General features: G+C 39.4%; 1 protein-coding gene across 1 annotated transcript; it reads right to left on the reverse strand.

Annotated features, from left to right (window-relative positions):
* Window positions 1-7,566: 7,566 nt before the first annotated feature.
* On the reverse strand, window positions 7,567-20,263 carry LOC106069945 (uncharacterized). Its single transcript, XM_056025158.1, has 7 exons — window positions 20,014-20,263; window positions 18,116-18,247; window positions 17,438-17,563; window positions 16,370-16,527; window positions 12,433-12,593; window positions 9,407-9,546; window positions 7,567-7,856 (listed from the first exon to the last, which is right to left on the reverse strand). The coding sequence occupies exons 1-7, from the start codon at window positions 20,033-20,035 to the stop codon at window positions 7,618-7,620; spliced, it is 978 nt and encodes a 325-aa protein (XP_055881133.1). The 5' UTR covers window positions 20,036-20,263; the 3' UTR covers window positions 7,567-7,617.
* Between the last annotated feature and the right edge of the window lie 5,141 nt (window positions 20,264-25,404).

Here is a 25,404-nt window from a genome sequence, read left to right on the forward strand (position 1 = left end):
CTTCCAGGACAAGCATAACCATTGTCCCCCAGTGGTGGATTACGATTTTATTTTCACCATCTGCGTTTGTCCTCGGCAGCATAATTTCTTTTGGTCTTAAATGTGTATTCCACGGCCTTTGTGATTGACCTCCAGCTTACATCTAGACGCGTGACGGTCCTCCTACATCCCACATGGGCTTACATTTAGGCAAGTATAAGTCCTCCTACATCACACATGGGCTTACATTTAGGCAAGTATAAGTCCTCCTACATCCCACATGGGCTTACATTTAGGCAAGTATAAGTCCTCCTACATCCCACATGGGCTTACATTTAGGCAAGTATAAGTCCTCCTACATCACACATGGGCTTACATTTAGGCAAGTAAAGGTCCTCCTACATCCCACATGGGCTTACATTTAGGCAAGTATAAGTCCTCCTACATCCCACATGGGCTAACATTTAGGCAAGTATAAGTCCTCCTACATCCCACATGGGCTAACATTTAGGCAAGTATAAGTCCTCCTACATCCCACATGGGCTTACATTTAGGCAAGTATAAGTCCTCCTACATCCCACATGGGCTTACATTTAGGCAAGTATAAGTCCTCCTATATCCCACATGGGCTAACATTTAGGCAAGTATAAGTCCTCCTACATCCCACATGGGCTTACATTTAGGCAAGTATAAGTCCTCCTACATCCCACATGGGCTTACATTTAGGCAAGTATAAGTCCTCCTACATCCCACATGGGCTTACATTTAGGCAAGTATAAGTCCTCCTACATCCCACATGGGCTAACATTTAGGCAAGTATAAGTCCTCCTATATCCCACATGGGCTTACATTTAGGCAAGTATAAGTCCTCCTATATCCCACATGGGCTTACATTTAGGCAAGTATAAGTCCTCCTACATCCTACATGGGCTTACATTTAGGCAAGTATAAGTCCTCCTACATCCCACATGGGCTTACATTTAGGCAAGTATAAGTCCTCCTATATCCCACATGGGCTTACATTTAGGCAAGTATAAGTCCTCCTACATCCTACATGGGCTTACATTTAGGCAAGTATAAGTCCTCCAACATCCCACATGGGCTTACATTTAGGCAAGTATAAGTCCTCCTACATCCCACATGGGCTTACATTTAGGCAAGAATAAGTCCTCCTACATCCCACATGGGCTTACATTTAGGCAAGTATAAGTCCTCCTATATCCCACATGGGCTTACATTTAGGCAAGTATAAGTCCTCCTATATCCCACATGGGCTTACATTTAGGCAAGTATAAGTCCTCCTATATCCCACATGGGCTTACATTTAGGCAAGTATAAGTCCTCCTACATCCTACATGGGCTTACATTTAGGCAAGTATAAGTCCTCCTATATCCCACATGGGCTTACATTTAGGCAAGTATAAGTCCTCCTACATCCTACATGGGCTTACATTTAGGCAAGTATAAGTCCTCCTACATCCCACATGGGCTTACATTTAGGCAAGTATAAGTCCTCCTATATCCCACATGGGCTTACATTTAGGCAAGTATAAGTCCTCCTACATCCTACATGGGCTTACATTTAGGCAAGTATAAGTCCTCCAACATCCCACATGGGCTTACATTTAGGCAAGTATAAGTCCTCCTACATCCCACATGGGCTTACATTTAGGCAAGAATAAGTCCTCCTACATCCCACATGGGCTTACATTTAGGCAAGTATAAGTCCTCCTATATCCCACATGGGCTTACATTTAGGCAAGTATAAGTCCTCCTATATCCCACATGGGCTTACATTTAGGCAAGTATAAGTCCTCCTATATCCCACATGGGCTTACATTTAGGCAAGTATAAGTCCTCCTACATCCTACATGGGCTTACATTTAGGCAAGTATAAGTCCTCCTACATCCCACATGGGCTTACATTTAGGCAAGTATAAGTCCTCCTATATCCCACATGGGCTTACATTTAGGCAAGTATAAGTCCTCCTATATCCCACATGGGCTAACATTTAGGCAAGTATAAGTCCTCCTACATCCTACATGGGCTTACATTTAGGCAAGTATAAGTCCTCCTACATCCCACATGGGCTTACATTTAGGCAAGTATAAGTCCTCCTATATCCCACATGGGCTTACATTTAGGCAAGTATAAGTCCTCCTACATCCCACATGGGCTTACATTTAGGCAAGTATAAGTCCTCCTACATCCCACATGGGCTTACATTTAGGCAAGTATAAGTCCTCCTATATCCCACATGGGCTTACATTTAGGCAAGTATAAGTCCTCCTATATCCCACATGGGCTTACATTTAGGCAAGTATAAGTCCTCCTACATCCTACATGGGCTTACATTTAGGCAAGTATAAGTCCTCCTACATCCCACATGGGCTTACATTTAGGCAAGTATAAGTCCTCCTACATCCCACATGGGCTAACATTTAGGCAAGTATAAGTCCTCCTACATCCCACATGGGCTTACATTTAGGCAAGTATAAGTCCTCCTACATCCCACATGGGCTTACATTTAGGCAAATATAAGTCCTCCTATATCCCACATGGGCTAACATTTAGGCAAGTATAAGTCCTCCTACATCCCACATGGGCTTACATTTAGGCAAGTATAAGTCTTCCTACATCCCACATGGGCTTACATTTAGGCAAGTATAAGTCCTCCTACATCCCACATGGGCTTACATTTAGGCAAGTATAAGTCCTCCTACATCCCACATGGGCTTACATTTAGGCAAGTATAAGTCCTCCTATATCCCACATGGGCTTACATTTAGGCAAGTATAAGTCCTCCTATATCCCACATGGGCTTACATTTAGGCAAGTATAAGTCCTCCTACATCCTACATGGGCTTACATTTAGGCAAGTATAAGTCCTCCTACATCCCACATGGGCTTACATTTAGGCAAGTATAAGTCCTCCTACATCCCACATGGGCTAACATTTAGGTAAGTATAAGTCCTCCTACATCACACATGGGCTTACATTTAGGCAAGTATAAGTCCTCCTACATCCCACATGGGCTAACATTTAGGCAAGAATAAGTCCTCCTACATCCCACATGGGCTTACATTTAGGCAAGTATAAGTCCTCCTATATCCCACATGGGCTTACATTTAGGCAAGTATAAGTCCTCCTATATCCCACATGGGCTTACATTTAGGCAAGTATAAGTCCTCCTACATCCTACATGGGCTTACATTTAGGCAAGTATAAGTCCTCCTACATCCCACATGGGCTTACATTTAGGCAAGTATAAGTCCTCCTACATCACACATGGGCTTACATTCAGTGTTGAAAATTTAAAGCACATGAGAATCGTCAAGGCGATGTTTTAAATCAGTAGAATGCGTGGTCAAGTACGCTTGAACTTGGCTTGTCTTTTGGCCACCTATGAAAGGGGCTTGAGGTTCGACACCCGACTCGAGAAGAGTTGTGTCTACTGAGCGCCTAAAGGCAGCACGGAAAAACCTCCCCCCCCCCCACCGGTTCACAAATGAGATTGGACCAAAGCGCTCTGAGCATGCTATTAGCATGAAAGTAGCGCTATATAAAAGCTATAAATGACATTGCCGAATACACATAAGACATAACCGTAAGTTCCATGTTTTCACATCGCTTAACATTAGCATTGTTCAAAAGCTGTTCAAACTTGACGATCATCAGGTTGTCTGTTGTTCTCTATTATAGAAACCTGTACGTACACATGTGTCATACATGTGCTTGAACGAACGAACGAAGTCCTTGACATTGGATTCTTTTAAAAGCTACTGCCTTTAGTTTCTATGGAAGCCCTCAAATTCCAAGAAACATAATGCTAAATGTTTACGTTAGTGCGTTTACTATCTGACAGATCAGAATTTCTATTGTAAATGTTTTTATCTATACTAGAACCTGCACCCATTAAACCCACTGTTACATCAGATCTGAACGAAGTGGTCGTCTCCTTTTCATTAGAACTAAAACAGAAAGATTTAAAAGCTCCTTCATCCCACTGTCGGTCAGAGTGTTACAAGATCATCTGTCGTCATCGAGAGGTTCATAGAAGTCAAATTCATAAAGCGCTGGTTGTGAGTGTGTATGTGTTTCGTGTGTGAATGTCAATTGTAGTCAAAATGAATTTCCATTTGATTGGATCAATAAAAATTATCTTATCTCTTATCTTATCTTAAAACTGGGCTTATCAACGCAAACAATCTTCCTGGACATTTTATTTTATACAATACAGACGTTACTTCAAAAAAGAAGATGATTACGTCCTACGCGTCACGCATCTAGTCATGCATGTTAACCTATGACTTAAATTCTGCCAAGTTTTCCTGGCTGGCTCAGGCAACCCATTCCATGCTCTAATAGCACTAGAGAAGAAGGAGCATTTTTTACAAATCACTCAGCCATCATCAAGTTGTGTATAAGTCTTTGTTTTCTGCGCTACTGTACACAGGGTGAAAAAACTTAGGATCCTTATTTAGGGCCTATTTGGCCGTATTATTTTCATCATAATTAGTAGAGAAATCTCTGCAAGTTGACAGAACGGCACCGGTTTCCTGATGTGTAAACTTATCATGAAAACTTTATTTATCAATAATCTATCATGGCTGTGGATGTTACACTTATTAGTTCAGCAACAATATTAGGTATTTATATCTGCTTTAAAATTGGTATTTAAAAGTATGTGTTACAATTTTCATAAACACTAAATCTATGCTACAGTGTTTTTTTTTAATACAGGTATATTAAATTTTTAGATTTACAATTTCAAAAAATGCGCAACGAACAGTAATGAACTATTTAATTTTCTTTTTTACACTTTTTAAACAAATTTCCGAAAGGAAATCACCTCCAATTTTATTACTTCCCTTTTCCACAACGCAGGTAAATGATGATAATCATCTTAGTCATTGTTTCTCAAACTGGGGTACGCGAAACCCCAGGGGGTCCGCGAGACGACTGAAAGATGTCCGATTAAACTTGTAAATTGTATACATGGCCTGAAATGTGCCAGATAGCAATAACTAAGATAAATATCAGTCTTTCAAATAAGGTAACATCACACTCAAAAATCTTGAGTCATGTAGCATGTGTAACGCAAAGATATTGAAATGTGATATACCCTGAAGGAACATCCGAAACATGTAAAACATTTTACAAACAAACATTTTATTATTATTATAAAAAGGAATTAATTTTAATTCTCTGACACTGTGTCCTACGTCAAAATGAATTACGCACACCAAGAGTTGCGATAACATGGAAGCCAAAACGAGGAAAGCGCAAACAGGGACGTCCTCGTTTTACTAGGCGACTCACCTTCATGGAGGACCTCAGAACAGTGGACACCAGGTGGGAGGAGGCTTCAGACATTGCCAGTGACAGATCATTATGGAGACAGCTTGATGCCCAATGCGCCGAACGGCGCGGGAGGACCTAAGTAACTAAGTAAGTATCCTTATTATTATTTGAAAAACGAACTAATATTCATTCTCTGGTCTTCTCAGGCGCTGCCAGGGTCGAGCTTCGTTAGAGAGAAACAAAATTCATTATAGTCGCTTGAAGAGTGACCACTGAGAAATGTTCTGCTGATGTGGCAGCACCGTCCTCTGACAGACGAGAATCTTCTTAGGAATGTTAAGTGCCTTGAAGGTATCTGTGAGGTCAGTTGTCATTATCCCCTCAGTTGATATAACAACAGGGTATATTGTTATTTTAGACAACTTCCAAAAACGCTTAATCTCCAACCTTAGGTTCCCATATTTTCTTTGTTTTTCCATTTCGGTTTTCTTTACATTGTGGGATTGTGGTACGGCGATGTCAATGATTGTAGAGTTTTTTTTTTTTTTGTTTTTTTTTTACCAATACAATTAGATCAGGGCGATTAAAAACCTAACGTTTTGTCAGCTAGAATATGTCTATTTCAGTATAATTAGTGATCGGTTGACTCGAGAACACATTGTGGCGAGTATTGGTAATGAGATGAGGAGTAGCCTTATTAATGAAATATTGATTGAAAGCCAGGTGTTGCTGTATTAATTTGGTTATTCTTATTATTATTACATTTTAAGATCAGACTTCGCGCTTCTTGCGAAGAGAATTAGCTTCGGGTGAATAAAATTGATAAGTTTTAGTCAAACTGACAATGTCAAGGACGAATTAGTGGCAAATCATTGCTGCAAACTAAATAATGTCAAGGACGAATTAGTGACAAATCATTGCTGCAAACTAAACAATGTCAAGGTCGAATTAGTGACAAATCATTGCTGCAAACTAAACAATGTCAAGGACGAACTATTGACAAATCATTGCTGCAAACTAAACAATGTCAAGGACGAATTAGTGACAAATCATTGCTGCCAACTAAACAATGTCAAGGACGAATTAGTGACAAATCATTGCTGCAAACTAAACAATGTCAATGACGAATTAGTGACAAATCATTGCTGCAAACTAAACAATGTCAAGGACGAATTAGTGGCAAATCATTGCTGCAAACTAAACAATGTCAAGGTCGAATTAGTGGCAAATCATTGCTGCAAACTAAACAATGTCAAGGACGAATTAGTGGCAAATCATTGCTGCAAACTAAACAATGCCAAGGACGAATTAGTGACAAATCATTGCTGCAAACTAAACAATGTCAAGGACGAATTAGTGGCAAATCATTGCTGCCAACTAAACAATGTCAAGGTCGAATTAGTGGCAAATCATTGCTGCAAACTAAACAATGTCAAGGACGAATTAAAGGCAAATCATTGCTGCCAACTAAACAATGTCAAGGTCGAATTAGTGGCAAATCATTGCTGCAAACTAAATAATGTCAAGGACGAATTAGTGGCAAATCATTGCTGCCAACTAAATAATGTCAAGGACGAATTAGTGGCAAATCATTGCTGCCAAATAAATAAAATAATAAGTTAATGCCACAAGCAAAAGAGCTGAAAAAGAGAGCACAATTATCTTCAACCTTTTAAAATGCACAGATTTCATAGGCACTTGTTATATTCTGTACACCGGATGCCCCACAAGGCCAGCACATTTCTTGTTCCATACGCTAGGACAAACTTTCGCCTAGTACCATTACAGCATGGAACGGGTTGCCTGAATCAGCCAGGAAAACCAACGACTTAGCAGATTTTAAGTCTCTAATTAACATGCACGACTAGATTGACACACACATTAGGCATAGTAAGTAATTAGTAATTATCTTTTATCAAGAAGGGACGTAACTTATAAGATAAGATATCAGTCACAGACGAGAATCTCCAGTGAAAGTCTGAGATGCCTAACAATCGCCTTGTTCTATACCAGCGGTTCTCAACCTTTTATGCTCGGCGACCCCTTTTTACAATCCTCCACTCTGCCGCGACCCCCCCCCCACACACACACACACATACAGCAATAGAAGAATAGACAATAACAATCCATATTTTCGATGGTCTTAGGCGACCCCTCGCAAATCGTCAATCGACCCCCAAGGGGGTCGCGACCCACAGGTTGAGAACCCCTGTTCTATACCGACTGCACATATACAAATCATGCCTAATTTGTAATGAATTAAAGAGCATAAGTATCCGAAGACTTTTTATATTTTATATTGTATATTGAAGATGGTGTAAGAATTTCAATGTCAAGGACACAAATATCGGTCTGTATTAAATTCTGGTCCGCTGACGTCATTCCACGTGTCTACGGATTGGTTAAACCAGTGGTACAAGCGGGCGTTGAAATTAAGCCTTGTGTCTGGGTCGGTGTCCAGGGCGCGGACGTAGATACCCATAATCCTTGGGGTCTCTCCGTTTCCGTCTGGGAAATCGGCTGGAGTGAAAGATGGCGGTGGAGGGCCGAGCAGTAATTCAAATTGCTCACCTTTAAAATAAAAAAATCATAGGTAAAGTGAAACAAGGGAAATAATCGTAATACTGCAAGTAGTTTTAAATTGAGTTCCTAGAAAAATGCCCTTGTAACCTACGTAATTGTATTTTTAAAAAATATATATATTATAATATTCAAAAGAAAATATTCACAATATAGTGGTTTTAAAATAATAATAACTATTAAAAACACAACAAGAAACAAAAGGGGAAAGTCACTCCGATCAAATGCAATACCAAACTCTTCTCCACTAGCTAAATATCGTTTGCAAAATAATCTGGGTTTCAGGACAATGTACATTAGCCTAAACAGACGATGCCAGCCACTATTTCATCAGATGAGGCATCCATAATACTCATCATTATTAGCCTTGTCATTCGAATCTTCCCTTATCTAATGTCGAAAGTACAAGGTCCCCTATAACGCATTTTATGTATTTTTTTGTTGTTTTTTTGCACTCAATTTTTCATATGGACTACCAGTGGCGAATCCCTACTTTTGCTAAAGGTCAACATAGTACCTCCCGACCCCCCCTCCTCTCCCTAGCTTTAATAAAAACATCTCATATGGCACAGGGCTTTTTTTTTTTTTTTCATTTTGTGAAATCGGTATTTGGGTTGAAGATTAAAAACTTTGTACACACGTAAACAACCAATCAATGAACTCGTTTAATGTGAGGCTCACTTTTGAAATTAACCACAGCGGCAGACAACCCTCCTAAAGCTTTTTTAGATCAAGTATCGATCTCAGGCAAAGTGTATATAGAATTTTAAGACGTCAAGTTAGAAATCATTCAAATAGATCGATACAGTTTATCAAACTGTGATTTGTATTAAAAACTCTGTCCAGAAATCACTCCTGACGTTAAAACAGTCCAGTGTTTTAGTCTCTTGAAATATAGTAACCCAGGTGCTTTTAGTTTTGACTACATGTAAAGTCAAATCCGGTTAATCGGAGCAAGTCGGAAAGCGATAATATTGGTCTTAACAACGGTTAGGTTGATTCAACTGAATAATACGATTTGTTTCGATACTTCGGTCTATTAAGCGGCTGGTTTGATTAACCGAATTCGAATGTATTTTTAAATGTTTGATTACATTCCATATCTTCTGCTACACTAAATGTCTCACACATGAGGTTGTATGTCAGTGGGTAGACTTTTTTAAAGGAGCTTTTCATGGCCCGATTTATTTTTTTATTTATTTACTGTTGAAGTTGAGGCTTCATTTTGGTTGATATTTCATTGCAAATATACAGATAAGTCTCATTTAAAAAAAAATGTTTATAGAATATACTAATTCTGTTTTGATGGCGCTGACTCAATTTCCTTTTCATTAAATATTTGGCATACAGCAATGTCATTCTTGAACATAATGTGTCTCGAGACTAGACGGACATAGGACACATCACTGTTGAAGTGTGGTGGGAAGTAGTCGTAGCAGTTTAAGGCAAGACAAATGCGATGAGTGTGTGTGTGTGGTGGTGGAAAGAAATTGTAGCAGTTTTTAAAGGTTAGAAAAGAAAGTAATGTGAAACTCAATTACCAACAATATGTATGCTTGGCTTCCGGTGGTCAAGGTCAATCCAGCTGACCGGCATGACCCGGTAACGAACTCGCTTCATCCGCTTCACTCCGCCGTGGTTCTCTTCCACACGTACTTCCGGTAAACCTGGGACAAATCCACTGCAATACAAGAAGCAGAGGATATGTGAGGTATGGACGTAGGCACTGAGTGATGATAAGTGGGGTAGAAACGTAGGTACAGGGTGATGATAAGTGGGGGTAGAGACATAGGTACAGGGTGATGATACGTGAGATATAGACGTAGGAATTGGATGACGATAAGTGAAGTATATACGTAGGCACTGAATGATGATAAGTGAGGTATATACGTAGACACTGAATGATGATAAGTGAGGTATAGACGGAGACACTGGATTATTATAATTGAGGTATAGACGTGGGCACTGAATGGTGATAAGTGAGGTATAGTTGTAGGCAATTGATTATTATAATTGAGAAATAGACGTAGGCAATGGATGATGATAATGAGGTAGAGACGTGGGCAATGGATGATGATAGGTGGGGTTTAGACGTAGGCAATGGATTATAATAATTGAGATATAGACGTTGGCAATGGATGATGATAATGAGGTAGAGACATAGGCAATGGATGATGATAATGAGGTAGAGACGTAGGCAATGGATGATGATAGGTGGGGTTTAGACGTAGGCAATGGATTATTATAATTGAGGTATAGATGCAGGCAATGGATGATGATAATGAGGTAGAGACGTGGGCAATGGATGCTGATAAGTGGGTATAAGCGTAGGTAATGAGTGATAATGAGTGATGTAGAGACGTAGGCACTGGACGGTAATAAGTGAGGTCTAGACGTAGACACTTGATGATGATAAGTGGGTATAGGCATAGGTTATTAGTGATGATAAGTGAGGTATAGGCGTAAGCACTGGATGATGAAAAGTGAGGTTTGGACGTAGTCTGTCTATCACTAAATGTATTACAAATAAAGTACATGATTGAATCAAAATAGTTTTATGTTATTTCACCCAATATAAGCGAGGCTTTAAAAAAAAATGCATATTTAATTCAAGCTACAAACATGACATCACAGGTTTGGTTCATATGTTAGACATTTGACTTTCTTAATTTACTGCTCCAGTTCCAGACGCCACTGTGAATACGGTTATTCGTTGTAGAATTGGGAACCCTTTTTTGATTTAGCTATAACAATCTAGTTCTTGATCACACAGCCAACAACAGCACTTCAATAAAGCAAAATTGTTGACCTTAACGAGCCAAATTTTTTTTTTAGATCGATGAGTTAAAATCAATCATGTAGAGATCACTTATAGATCTAGATCTAGCAGACGATGTGTAGAAATCAAAATTTCCAAAGCCAAAAGTAACAAGATCATATGCAAATATAGATTTTGGCAAAGCTACTCATGGACGTCACTTTTTCTATAGTCAAACGGAAATTTCCGAAGATGATTCGTTCGCCATAATTGAAAACGAGGCTGCATACCATAATGGCTAAAAATAACATTTCGTCAGAAGGACACATGGGTAAACATAAATCAAAGATTTTGGCAGTCAATCTGTTGGATATGTTCAGTATTTAAAACATGGGTTTTCACCAACATAAACAACTTTACTCTTCGATGATTGCAACTTAATTATTTTTATCATTGAAAAGTGTGTGTGAGTGTGACTAAAATGTTGTTTTTTTTTCAGTTCCTTACAGTCATCGGTATCTAATGTTGTCACAATGGTCGCAAGCTCAAATTCTGCTGGAAGAACGCCAGAAACAAATGAAAAAAAGAGTTCCGCCAATTAGACTAATTAGATTCCAATCATTTTTTACATTGCTTGTATCAACTCACTCTCTCTGTCTGTCTATGTGTCTGTCTGTGTGTCTGTCTGGCCAAAAGTTTGTACACGTTATTTCTCCGACACCCAATCTCGGATCAAGGTGAAATTTTGTTCAATTATTTCTTTTACCTGACAACACAAGAATCAATTTTAAAAATGTAACCAATTAGTTAATTAAGCATTGGTAATAAATTACTTTGTTTTGGTATCTTAAACTAGGGGAAGAAATAGTACTTGACTGAAGTGGTGGTATAAGATGAATTGGTTCCCTTGCCAAGGGAAAGAAATAGTACTTGACTGAAGTGGTGGAAATAAGATGAATTAATCCCCTTAATAGATTATCGTTTGAGGCTTATTACAAATTTACATGACTGATCCAAACTAATTGATACACTTAATATAAGCTTTAGGTTTTTTTAAAGTATTTTTTTGTGTGTATTTCGTGTTTTTTTTGGACTCCCCTTGTCACTTTGGTTCTCGTTGCTATGGTGACAGCCATTTAATTCAGTGAGACTTCCCTTCCCCTTCCCTCCCCCACTTTAATATTGTTATTATTAAACAAGCAAAATATGAACAAAATGCTATTATTAAAGGGAAAGAACCGCAAAATTAATGACATATCTAAATACTGCAGGATTCATCTACATTTTCTACATAAATAACATTAATTAATTACTACTAGTTAGTTAATGAGTTGGTTAATTATTTTTTTTATTGATTCATATGTTTTAATCAACAATGAATGATTGTGGAAAGTTTCAACTTGATTCGAGAATGGGGAGTGGGGGAAATAACTAGGACAAGACGTGTGGCTGATCGAGAGAGTTAGTATACGCTTTGTAAACAACAATTTCTTTGGAATCTTTAAGTCATTAATAATAATTATAGCTTTTATATAGCGCTGCTTTCATGCTTGTAGCATGCTCAGAGGGCTGTGGTCCAATTTGTTTCATCAATTTATCTCATTTGTGGACCAGTGTGTGTGTGTGGAGGGGTATCTGGGAGAAGGCTTTCCGTGCTGCCATTAGGCAGCTCAGTAAACAAAACTCTGCTCGAGTCGGGCGTCGAACCTTGAGCTCCCTTCATAGGTAGCTAAGCCAAGCCATGTCCAAGCGTACTTAGCCTCTCGACCACGCTTACCCACAGTACGGTGCTTACAGTACCAATGTTACCTGTATCTCAGGTGCAGCTTGAGGGAGTGCATGTTTCTCACCAGGTGGGACATCTCCATCATCGGGTCTGTCTCAGACTCACGCCCGTGCTTCAGGTGGCTGTGCTCGCCCACCATTTGCTCTGTCTTGGGGTCCGCGAACACGAGCCGCAGCCGTACACACTGAAGGGGGGGGGGGGAAGGGGGGAAAAAAGACACAATGAAATCTTTGAGTTTATGGACATTTTGTCTTTCTTTTTGTTTCGTTTTAAACGTTTTTGACGGTCCTTCAGAAATGAAGATCTTTACGTCCTCATGCAAGACGGCCGGGGGGGGGGGGAGGTTCAAACTCGGGACCATCGCAAGGACAGTCTTGGAGCAAATACTACACGACCAGACAGCCATCGAACACAATTGTGTGATAAACAGAATATTATAAGATACGTTTAGATTGAGCTTGCCTGATAAGTGGGACAGTGAGCTTGCAAGATACATTCTTAAATAAGATTGAGTTTGCCTGATAAGTGGAACACTGCAAGATACATTCTTAAATAAGATTGAGTTTGCCTGATAAGTGGAACACTGCAAGATACAATGTCAACTAAGATTGAGTTTGCCTGATAAGTGGAACACTGCAAGAAACATTGTCAAATAAGATTGACTTTGCCTGATAAGTGGAACACTGCAAGATACATTCTTAAATAAGATTGACTTTGCCTGATAAGTGGAACACTGCAAGATACATTCTTAAATAAGATTGAGTTTGCCTTATAAGTGGAACACTGCAAGATACAATGTCAACTAAGATTGAGCTTGCCTGATAAGTGAAACACTGCAAGATACATTGTCAAATAAGATTGAGTTTGCCTGATAAGTGGAACACTGCAAGATACATTGTCAAATAAGATTGACTTTGCCTGATAAGTGGAACACTGCAAGATACATTCTTAAATAAGATTGACTTTGCCTGATAAGTGGAACACTGCAAGATACATTCTTAAATAAGATTGACTTTGCCTGATAAGTGGAACACTGCAAGATACATTGTCAAATAAGATTGAGTTTGCCTGATAAGTGGAACACTGCAAGATACAATGTCAACTAAGATTGAGCTTGCCTGATAAGTGGAACACTGCAAGATACATTGTCAAATAAGATTGAGTTTGCCTGATAAGTGGAACACTGCAAGATACATTGTCAAATAAGATTGACTTTGCCTGATAAGTGGAACACTGCAAGATACATTCTTAAATAAGATTGACTTTGCCTGATAAGTGGAACACTGCAAGATACATTCTTAAATAAGATTGACTTTGCCTGATAAGTGGAACACTGCAAGATACATTGTCAAATAAGATTGAGTTTGCCTGATAAGTGGAACACTGCAAGATACAATGTCAACTAAGATTGAGCTTGTCTGATAAGTGGAACAGTGAGCTTGCCTGATAAGTGAAACACTTCAAGATACATTCTTAAATAAGATTGAGTTTGCCTGATAAGTGGAACACTGCAAGATACATTGTCAAATAAGATTGAGCTTGCCTGATAAGTGGAACACTGCAAGATACATTGTCAAATAAGATTGAGTTTGCACGCGTCGTGGTGCAAGCAAATTCTTAAAATGCGATAATATTGATAAAACAATGAAAATAGACGTATCACGTGACAGCCTTTACAGATTACGTAATTTATATAGAAGAGATAGAGAATGGCGTGGCTAAATATTGTTTGTTTACGATTGGTGAATACAGTCCATCACATGAAATGTCCATTCTAACGTATTATGAAACGTATATAATTTCACAATTTAACTTCAATAGTGTATTCCTGATACGAGAATAAAATTCAAAAGAATTGTAACATCGATAGGAGACATGTTTTTTTTTTTTTTTTTTTTTTTTCATTTTTTGAATTTTAAAGTAAAAGTTAAGTTTGAGATTTTAAGACCAATCCATTTTTTTTCCCTCTACCCGTTTAAAAGAATATGCATCAGATTTCATCTCAGTCCCAAGTTCTAAAATATGAAGTCAAAACATAGTTAGAGACAAGCTCATTGCATGTTTCTATTGGCTGATGAATTCTGATGTAACATTTCCTATCGATTGATGCAGATGATGGACAAGATAAAATGGGACTTGAAGTCAGAGAAGAGACAGACGTATGTTTAATGCACTATTTGATGTGAGTTGAAAGAACTTTGTTTCAATTTTTGTGACACTTTATGAATGTTTCTACAAATATCTACACTGGAATTTAAAGATGTATATATTTTATGCAAATAGGTCAAACTTATTTTGTTTAAATAAGACGTTTTAGATCCGAGCTTCATACAAGAGTTGTAAGAATATAACACACCAGATAAGATATATTAAATTTAACCAAAGTGAATTAGATAATCATCAGATGAGCCAGATTCATATTGAACCATATCTTCTTAACCATCAGTTCATTGAATATATATGAATATTAACAATGTAATAATAATAAGGTTAGTATACGCTCATATCTCCGTATAACGTTGTCAGTAGGCCTAACAATAGAATAATGTCGTCAAAATTTTCGTGACGTAAGCGTGTCTTCTTTCTGTATTGTCAGAGACTGGGTTCTATCCGTTGATAGTTTTAATTTCAAAGCTTCTGATATTCTTGCTGAAAACATAAAAAGCTGCCATTTTACCTGCCTGAGTGGACCTCTTCGGGGGCCGACGGTGAGTTTGTGTTTCCACACAAACTATCTTTGCAACCCTGTTAATTTCTATTTTCCATGAGTTTTAAATTGACACATGTTTGGGAGCGATTGTAGCGACATTAAAATGACACTACGAAAGGTCAAATTTGTTTTTGAGAGTGGCGCGAGGCGCTAATGGTTTCCATTAAGTTAATTAGCTGCCAAATGTTTGTCCGTCAACAAAATAACTTGTCATGGCGTGTGACCCAAAGCTAATTCAGTAGTGTCCTTGTTTATTTTTGTGTTCACATTGGGAGAGAAGAATGATAGAATTAAAACGAAACTGTAGAGATTTATAACAATCAAAACAATGGGACAGCTAAACAAATATTTTAGTCAAAATGTCATATTGAGAAAAGAAGAACACCCACTCTTATGAAACTGTCATTAAGAGCCTCTTTGAATGCCCCAGTTTGTTTACCTTATGCAGACACACTATTACCACAATTGAACATAATCAACACGCTGTATAACAGTGTGGAATCTTCATAAGACAATACAATGCATACATCATTCAGTTCAGCAAACACAAAGCTAGCTAGAAGTAGAAGAAAATTTCGAACCCAAGAGGATGGGCCATATTCTTTATATCAACTCATTTTGTCTGTCTGTTGTCTGTCTGGCACAGTCCTTAGTACACATTCTCGGATCAAGTTGAAACTTTACACAACCAATTAGTGTACCTAAAGAAACACGAATCAATTTAAAAAACAACATTTAATTATTTTTATTTTTGTAATTAATTATTTTGTAAGTATTAATATTAATATTAATAAGTATTAATAAGTGAAATAAATGCTAATTAATGAGATATGTGACTGTATATGTGGAGTGCTTCCACTTAATATTTTGTTAACGTTTTTTTTTCTCACTCCCATTCTCGGATCAAGTTGAAATTTCCCATTAATTATTCTAGTTAATAACAAGACAGGTATCAATGAAAAATAGCAACCAATTATTTAATCAATAAGTGGTAATTAAATAATTTAGTGATATATAGAAAAAGAGAGCCTTTTTCCTGCACTATTGAGATATACGGCAGTGATATTAATGTTCTTCCCCTAAGTTAAGCTTTTTTTAAAAAAAACAACAAATTTTTTTATAAATATTTTACTTCTTGAAGAGTTTTCCATTATGTTCAACACACATTGAACAAAATCTGTTCAGAGTAAGAACTTGTACCAGTTCTTTTTATGTTACACCAACGTTTGGGCGTTGCCCTAAAGACTCACCTTGTTCACGTAGGGAGACAAAAAATTAGGATACGCCTTCACCATCAGGTTTTTCTCCCTGCCCTCCAGATGGCTGTCCATGTCTCCGATCACTAGACAAGCGTCGCGCCTCCTCTCGGAGTCGACTCTGTTTGTTTTTTTCTTGTTCCATCGTTTATCTGTTTGGGGACACAAGGGGGGAAGAAAGTTAACCGCTCAGGAGACAGAGTGCTGAGGTAAACGTAATGGGGAAATCATCTCTACAAGAAGGCTGCCCACACAATGAGGGAGTTTGTACTAGAGACAAACAGAAAGACTTAGTATTCCTACACTCATTCTGAGACTTGTAACCCTCGTTCTGACTCTCTCTCTCTCTTTCTCTCTCTCTCTCTTTCTCTCTCTTTTTCTCTCTCTTTCTTTCTTTTCCTTTTTATCTCTCTTTCTCTCTCTCTTTCTTTCTCTTTTTCTCTCTCTTTCTCTCTCTCTTTCTTTCTCTTTTTCTCTCTCTTTCTCTCTCTCTTTCTTTCTCTTTTTCTCTCTCTTTCTCTCTCTCTCTTTCTTTCTCTTTTTCTCTCTCTTTCCTTTCCCCCTCTTTTTCCTCTCTTTCTGTCTTTCATTCTCTCTTTCTTTCTCTCTCTCTCTCGTTCCCTCTTTTTTCTCTCTTTCTTTCTCTCTTTCTCTCTCTCTTTCTCTTCTTCTCCCCCCACTCATTCTTTCTTTCTCTCTTTCTTTCTCTCTCTCTTACTTTCTCACTTTTTCTTTCTTTCTCTCTTACTTTCTCACTTTTTCTTTCTCTCTCTTTATTTTTCTCTCTGTCGTTGTTCCTCTCTCTTTCTGTCTCTCATTCTCTCTTTCTTTCTCTCTCTCTCTCTTGTTCCCTCTTTTTTTTCTCTTTCTTTTCCCCCCTCTCATTCTTTCTCTCTCTCTTACTTTCTCACTTTTTCTTACACTCTTTCTTTCTTTCTCACTTTTTCTTTCTCTCTCTCTCTCTTTGTTTTTCTCTCTGTCGTTGTTTCTCTTGTTTTCATTCACATTATCCTTGTTAACGTTGTCTCAGGACATCATGGAATGGGGAGGACTAGTACTTACTATTGACAGGACGTGGTGGGGGACACACTGGATGTGTCTGTCCTAACTGGCACCACGCTATACTGACCACTGCAGGGCCGCTGGCAAAGCTATTCGGGTTCAGCCAAAATCTGGGCTTAGCCTCGCCTGAATAAAAAAACAAAACATGCATCGTCATCGTAAATAGATCTAAAGCAAATTAAAGCAATGTAGCCTCGTTTTAAAGAATGTGCCTCTTTGTCATCAGTGGGTCTAAAGTCTAAAGCAATGTGTGTATCCTCGTTTTAAAGAATGTGCATCTTCGTCATTAGTGGGTCTAAAGCAATGTAGCCTCGTTTTAAAGAATGTGCGTCTTCGTCATTAGTGGGTCTAAAGCAATGTAGCCTCGTTTTAAAGAATGTGCGTCTTCGTCATTAGTGGATGCAAAGCATTGTAGCCTCGTTTTAAAGAAACATGTATACAATCATCGTTAGTGTGACTAAACGAAACGATTCGTAATAGAAGGTCTCGACACTGACCTGTAACGTAACAACCCAGTGGGCAGTTTAGACCAATAGCTAGTTGCCACGTCGTCATAGGTCTGTACCACGTGAGATAGTGGTCCCTTCAATACAAACATACGCACCCAAGTAAATAAGAGACGCCCACAGACACAAACACACACACACACACAGACAACGGCTGCACCTTAGCACTCACCAGGCGCTAGACGTTCATTCAACTGTGGTGGTCTGTAGACAATGTTGTAGGTACTCTGGTTGAACGAACCCTCGGGGTGGATGTAGAAGCTGTGGTGACCTTGACATTCTTCGGTTAACGATTCTTGACGACCTGAATCAAAAGTGACAGTTCAGGCCAAGGAAAGAAATGAAATTAATCCAACGGAAAGAAAATGATTAACATTCTTATTTAAAACAAAAACCTTTTAAGCAAAGAAAACAAATAATGGACGATTCTCAAATGGTTAATCTGGGAAGTGGGAACAGCAAGCTAATAAATTCTTGTGTAAAAAAAAAATATTTTCAAGAGACCTGCCACGCTCGACTGCACATGAGGCTCTAATACATGTTAAGTAGGTTAGGAAAAAAATACTTTTCAAACTCTAGATGTCCAGCCAAGCTTCAAATCGAAACTTGGACCGGAACCATTCGCTACAGAAGGTGTCAACACTGATCTGAGCCGTCGCAACCTGTGAGCAGTGGTGACAAACAGCTCGTTGCCACGTCGTATAGACCTTGTGGCGTGGCATGGAACTATTGGTCTAAACTGACCACAGGTTGTAACCTTGCAGGTCACTGTTCAGGACTTCTATGACGACTGGTTTCGCTTGGACTAGTTGTGTGAACAAAGACGCAGTTGTGCAATTATTCGAAGAACGGGTCAAGAAAATAGAAGAATCGTTGTTTGGTTTATGGAACTTATTTGTAAAACTCTATAAAGGAAAGATAAAGTGAGATCTTGGCGTTATTAGTTGCTCGTTGTTGATCAATTCATACTGGCATTCGGGCTTCATTGTCTGCGATGTATACACGATGTTTCGATTGTATATATTTCATTGCTTGGGTTTATGCATTTTTTTTTTGGTCTTTGGGTTGAGTTTTAAAACCCCTCTCAACTTTATATTCATATCGTGTTTCTTCGGTGTATTACTAAACGAATCCTCATAGTGTATGCGTTATATTGCGAAGAGATTATAGATCATTTCATAGAAATGAGATTTAAAAAAAACAACAACTGGGCATGATCTATGGGGTGTACAATGTTGCTCTTCACACTACTGGTGTGTCCAGGGTATGGGGTCAGTGGTGTCGCAGATTCTGCCAGGGTGTAGCACTGTGTGTCGCAAGTTGCCTAAGAGAGACCGTCTCCTGATTTTTCCGCAGGGTTGATTCCCGAAGCCTTTCCCATGTTTGGTTATGTTTTGGTATAGCCACAATGAAGCAGAGGTTGGGATTAAGAGTTTACCTTCACCGAGGTTGGTAGCCAAACAAGACTAACGAGCCCCTCCTTTCTAAAGCTTATTTGTGGTTTATTTACCAGTAGCTCGCCTTTCTCGCTTCTCCTGTCAGAGGCACGCCATTTGAAGCATCATATATGTAGTGGAGTGTTTATAGCCATTATCACTTTCCGCAATAAAAACCTTACGGGAACCATTGAAAGACCAAAATGGTTTAATTAATACAACTATTTCTACTAGCAAATTAAAACCTTCAAAAGAATACGAAACTCTTAAGCTGGCACAAGCTTTCAACTCGTAGATCTAGATTTTCCTGTTTCCTGCTAAACATGTCTTTAGTTTACTGTGATCTGGTAAGTGGGAAATACCACAGGAAAAGAATGCTCGGTATGTCTTTAGTTTACTGTGATCTGGTAAGTGGGAGATACGACAGGAAAAGAATGCTCGGTATGTCTTTAGTTTACTGTGATTTGGTAAGTGGGAGATACCACAGGAAAAGAATGCTCGGTATGTCTTTAGTTTACTGTGATCTGGTAAGTGGGAAATCCCACAGGAAAAGAATGCTCGGTATGTCTTTAGTTTACTGTGATCTGGTAAGTGGGAAATACGACAGGAAAAGAATGCTCCGTATGTTACCAACCTGTAGAACAGCATGTTCCCATTTGTAAATCCCCTGATCGTGCTGAGATGTCAATCTGGGAACTGAGAACTCTGCCATTTACAGACTAGAGCTGTCAATGAACTTGCAGTAATGTCCATCAACAACTCTCTATCTAAACTTCAAGCCCAAATGATAGGGTTTATGTAATCTGTCAGACAGAAAGATAAATCTAGATCTAAAGTTCACAGACTGTGTTAAACAGCCATTTTGTGTATATCGTCTGACTAACTTCCTGTTTTTTCTGCATCTCTAAACAAAAGGGTTAGAGAGTACATTCGTAATGCTAAATGTGTCCATATTTATATGGATCTTCTGTTACGGAGGTGCCCAACGGAAACGCTTCAAGGGCCAGCTTAGGCGCCAACTTGCTTTAACTGACATAGAAGAGAGCACCTGGTTGCATGCGGATTCAGGACGAGACAGCTGGAGGTCACTTACAAAGGCCGCGGGGGTACACATTTGAGACCAAAAGCAAATCCGCTGCCGAGGACAGACATAGAGGCGAAAAGAAAATCTAAATCGACCACCGGCGGACAATGGTTATACCTGCGCTTGAGGTGACAAAATATGTAGGTCACAGCTGGGTCTGCGTAGCCACCGGAGACATTACATTCCTCAATAATCTTCGGACTCGTAGACTAGCCTTATTGTTACATGGATCTTACTGACAATTGATGCGCCCAAATGAATCACTCTGGTGTTGTTGTTTTTTTAATCGGGGCGAAATCAACTACGACTATACAAGCCGATTCGGGATCGGCAGACTTTGCCTCAGTTCATGCAAAGAGAGTACCACCTGTTTTAGATCATCTGAAGAGCAACTTTTATCTTCTTGTTCTTTTAATTGTGCAAACGGGTTACGTAATACACAGTCAATAAATCTAGATTACTGGTTCAGAAACTTTTTTTCTTCCAGTTTTAACTTGGAGAAGACTGTCGTATGATAAATTATTGCCACCATATTTGCCCTTTTCTGCTCTCAAATCTTTGTAGTTTAAAGATGTATACACAAACAGTAACAAAACCATGTATTCTTCTTATATCTTATCTTATTACAGAAGTAACAAAACCATGTATTCTTCTTATATCTTATCTTATTACAGACGTTACTTAGCAGAATTGTACACATCGCCAAGTATACCAGGATCTGTTAGACAATTCAGCGGTTCTCAACCTTTTATGCTCGGCGACCCCTTTTTACAATCCCCAACTTAGCAGCGACCTCCCACCCCTTCGCACACACACACAGCAATAGAAGAATAGACAATACCAATCCATTTATTCAATGGTCTTTGGCGACCCCCTGGCAAATCGTCAATCGACCCCCCAAGGGGGTTGAGAACCCCTGTGTTAGAGATTGGTATGCATGTCGGAAAAACAATAAACAGCTAGCTTTTTTTGTGGCGCTACAGGGGGACACGAGGAAGGACTCGTTGATAAGCTATGACTTTTTCAAAGTGCATGCGTGTGCACGTTTGAGCAGTGTAGAATCAAATTTGTACAGCTCCTTCGTTTATAACTTTGAGCTAGTTGGCAACTTGAAAGGTCAGTTCTGCGTCCTTGACATTGTTTAGTTTATCTTAAAAATCTCAAATATATCTACGAGTAGGCCTACTACACACCTCTCCGCCACCCTCTTTATCTAAAAAAAAAGTATTCAGTACACGAAAGTACACAGCACAGTACCTACAAACTCAAAATTGCACAGTACACAAAAGTACATAAAACGAAAAGTACTCCGTACACAAAAGTACATAAAACGAAAAGTACACAGTACACAAAAGTACATAAAACGAAAACTACACAGTACACAAAAGTACATAAAACGAAAAGTACACAGTACACAAAAGTACATGAAACGAAAAGTACACAGTACACAAAAGTACATAAAACAAAAAAAAAAGTAAGCAGTATACAAAAGTACAAAACTCTGGTATCGTAGTCTGATCTAGACTGTAACTTTATTTATTTTTTTTAAATGTGATTTTAAAATTGGTCGAAAATTTTCTCTCATAAATAAACTTGTATAAGTTCGTCCATCGTGGTTCGATGATGACCACTTTTGTCCTCCAGGGGGGCTGAGGGCTTTGCACTGCGGTTTTGTGCCTCCTCGTGTGGCTGGTGAGACCTATGTGAGCCCGGAATTCTAAATGAACTACTAAAGATCTAGATGCAAAAGTGGCATGGGGGGGGGGGGAGATGAGGTTGAAGAATTCTAAAATGTTAACCATAGGGCTAGAGAAGACTTATGATGATACCTCTTAACAGTAGTTTGAACCACCTCGCCTCCCCTGCCCAAAAAAATAGGAATAACCAAAAATCAGTTCTCCCCCCCCCCCTTCCAAAATAGGACTAACAAAAAAACAGTCCCCCCCCAAAAAAAAAAATAGGATAACAAAAAAACAATTCCCCCCCCCCCCAAAAAAAAAATAGGACTAACAAAAAAAAAATCAGTTCCTCACCCCCCCCCCCCCCCAACCCACCCAAAAAAAATAGGACTAACAAAAAAATCAGTTTCTCCCCCCACCCTCCCAAAAAAAAAAAAAAAAAAAGAAAACACAAACATGTATGAGTTGAATAGAGGTATTGTAATGATATGTTTGACCTTTATTCTCAAGTCTTTGACCCATTTCCCCAGAAGAGCAGCAGATGTGAGTGCAATTAATTTTCAGAGTGCAGTGTTGACGTGTATTTTGTTTTTGTGGTGGATTTTTTATTTTTAGTTGTAGAAAATCATTATCCAATATATTTTAAATAATAAATAAATAAATAAATAAAATAAAATAAATAAATAAAATAAATAAATAAATAAAAAAAAATAAAAAAAAATAAATAAATAAATAAATAAAATAAATAAATAAATAAATAAATAAATAAATAAATAAATAAATAAATAAATAAATAAATAAATAAATAAAATAAAATAAATAAATAAATAAATAAATAAATAAATAAATAAATAAATAAAATAAATAAAATAAATAAATAATACTAATTAAAAAATAGCTTGCCGGACGCAGTGGACGCGTTGCTATCTTCTTGTTCGTCTTGAGCTCAAATCCCACTACAAACATCAAGGACTCAGCATGACCTTGGGTGGAGAGCCATGAGAAATCGAAGTCCTCGGAGCTTTGAAATATCATACCCAAGTCAACAAGGAGGGGGAAGGGCGACTCAGGTCAATTTACTTTTCTAAGGGGAAAAAAAGTTGATCGCTTCTTGTAGTTATACTTCCATGTTGGAAAATGTAAAAATTCCACCTTCAGGTCTTGCGATCTATCGTGATGTTAAGGTCACTGGTCACCTGTTTCTTTTGGGCAACTGTTAGCGAGCAGGGCGTGATGAGGCCAGCACAATGACCAACCGCCTTTACTTTCCCCAACTAAAATCAGGTATCTATTAGGGTTGGGTGGACTCTTTGGCGTTAACCGTTGACCACAGAAACAGATGACCTTTACATCATCTGCCCTATAGACCACAAGGTCTGAAAGGGGAACTAATATAATAATCAAAACATCTCACCTTGCCAGGGCCGGATTTACCTATTGGCAACACAAGCTATAGTTTTGGGCTCCCAAGAAATATTTAGCACTTGCATATAATATCTAGACTTTTAAAGGCCCCCCCCCCCTTTTATGTCATCTTAGGGCTATTTCAAGTCTAAATTTGTCATTTCATATTGCTTGCACAGTGGCGTAACAACCTTAGCGCAAAGGAACTTGTCCGGGCCCCACTGAAAGATAATCTCTGGGACCTTCAGAGGTTGAGTTTGCCTCACTCGCCACCACTGCATGCAGGATGACATTTTCTTTGACACTCTCAACCTTCCATTTTTCTGGTTAAGGGGGGGGGCATCGTGTTCTTGAATCACCGTGTTAGGCCACAGCATACGATGGAATGCCAGCTGTCTCTGACATCTAAATGTCTTTTCAATCAGCATTGGTGTCAAGAAATTTAAAGGCTTTTGAGAAACAACAAAACGTGTACCCTCAGTGCAATGGAAGTACACGCAGTGGATGATGTTACTGCCTGGGGTATTGGCCTCAGTGGATGATGTTACTACCTGGGGTATTGGCCTCAGTGGATGATGTTACTGCCTGGGGTATTGGCCTCAGTGGATGATGTTACTACCTGGGGTATTGGCCTCAGTGGATGATGTTACTGCCTGGGGTATTGGCCTCAGTGGATGATGTTACTGCCTGGGGGCATTGGCCTCAGTGGATGATGTTACTGCCTGGGGTATTGGCCTCAGTGGATGATGTTACTGCCTGGGGGCATTGCCTCAGTGGATGATGTTACTGCCTGGGGGCATTGGCCTCAGTGGATGATGTTACTGCCTGGGGTATTGGCCTCAGTGGATGATGTTACTGCCTGGGGGCATTGCCTCAGTGGATGATGTTACTGCCTGGGGGCATTGGCCTCAGTGGATGATGCTACTACCTGGGGTATTGGCCTCAGTGGATGATGTTACTGCCTGGGGTATTGGCCTCAGTGGATGATGTTACTGCCTGGGGTATTGGCCTCAGCGGATGATGTTACTGCCTGGGGTATTGGCCTCAGTGGATGATATTACTGCCTGGGGTATTGGCCTCAGTGGATGATGTTACTGCCTGGGGGCATTGGCCTCAGTGGATGATGTTACTACCTGGGGTATTGGCCTCAGTGGATGATGTTACTGCCTGGGGGCATTGGCCTCAGTGGATGATGTTACTACCTGGGGGTATTGGCCTCAGTGGATGATGTTACTGCCTGGGGGCATTGGCCTCAGTGGATGATGTTACTACCTGGGGTATTGGCCTCAGTTGATGATGTTACTGCCTGGGGTATTGGCCTCAGTGGATGATGTTACTGGCTGGGGTATTGGCCTCAGTGGATGATGTTACTGCCTGGGGGCATTGGCCTCAGTGGATGATGTTACTGGCTGGGGCATTGGCCTCAGTGGATGATGTTACTGCCTGGGGGCATTGGCCTCAGTGGATGATGCTACTACCTGGGGTATTGGCCTCAGTGGATGATATTACTGCCTGGGGTATTGGCCTCAGTGGATGATGTTACTGCCTGGGGTATTGGCCTCAGTGGATGATGTTACTGCCCGGGGCATTTGGCCTCAGTGGATGATGTTACTGCCTGGGGGCATTGGCCTCAGTGGATGATGCTACTACCTGGGGTATTGGCCTCAGTGGATGATATTACTGCCTGGGGTATTGGCCTCAGTGGATGATGTTACTGCCTGGGGTATTGGCCTCAGCGGATGATATTACTGCCTGGGGTATTGGCCTCAGTGGATGATATTACTGCCTGGGGTATTGGCCTCAGTGGATGATGTTACTGCCTGGGGTATTGGCCTCAGTGGATGATGTTACTGCCTGG

Source organism: Biomphalaria glabrata, chromosome 3, assembly GCF_947242115.1.
Source record: "Biomphalaria glabrata chromosome 3, xgBioGlab47.1, whole genome shotgun sequence".
Lineage (NCBI taxonomy): Eukaryota > Metazoa > Mollusca > Gastropoda > Planorbidae > Biomphalaria > Biomphalaria glabrata.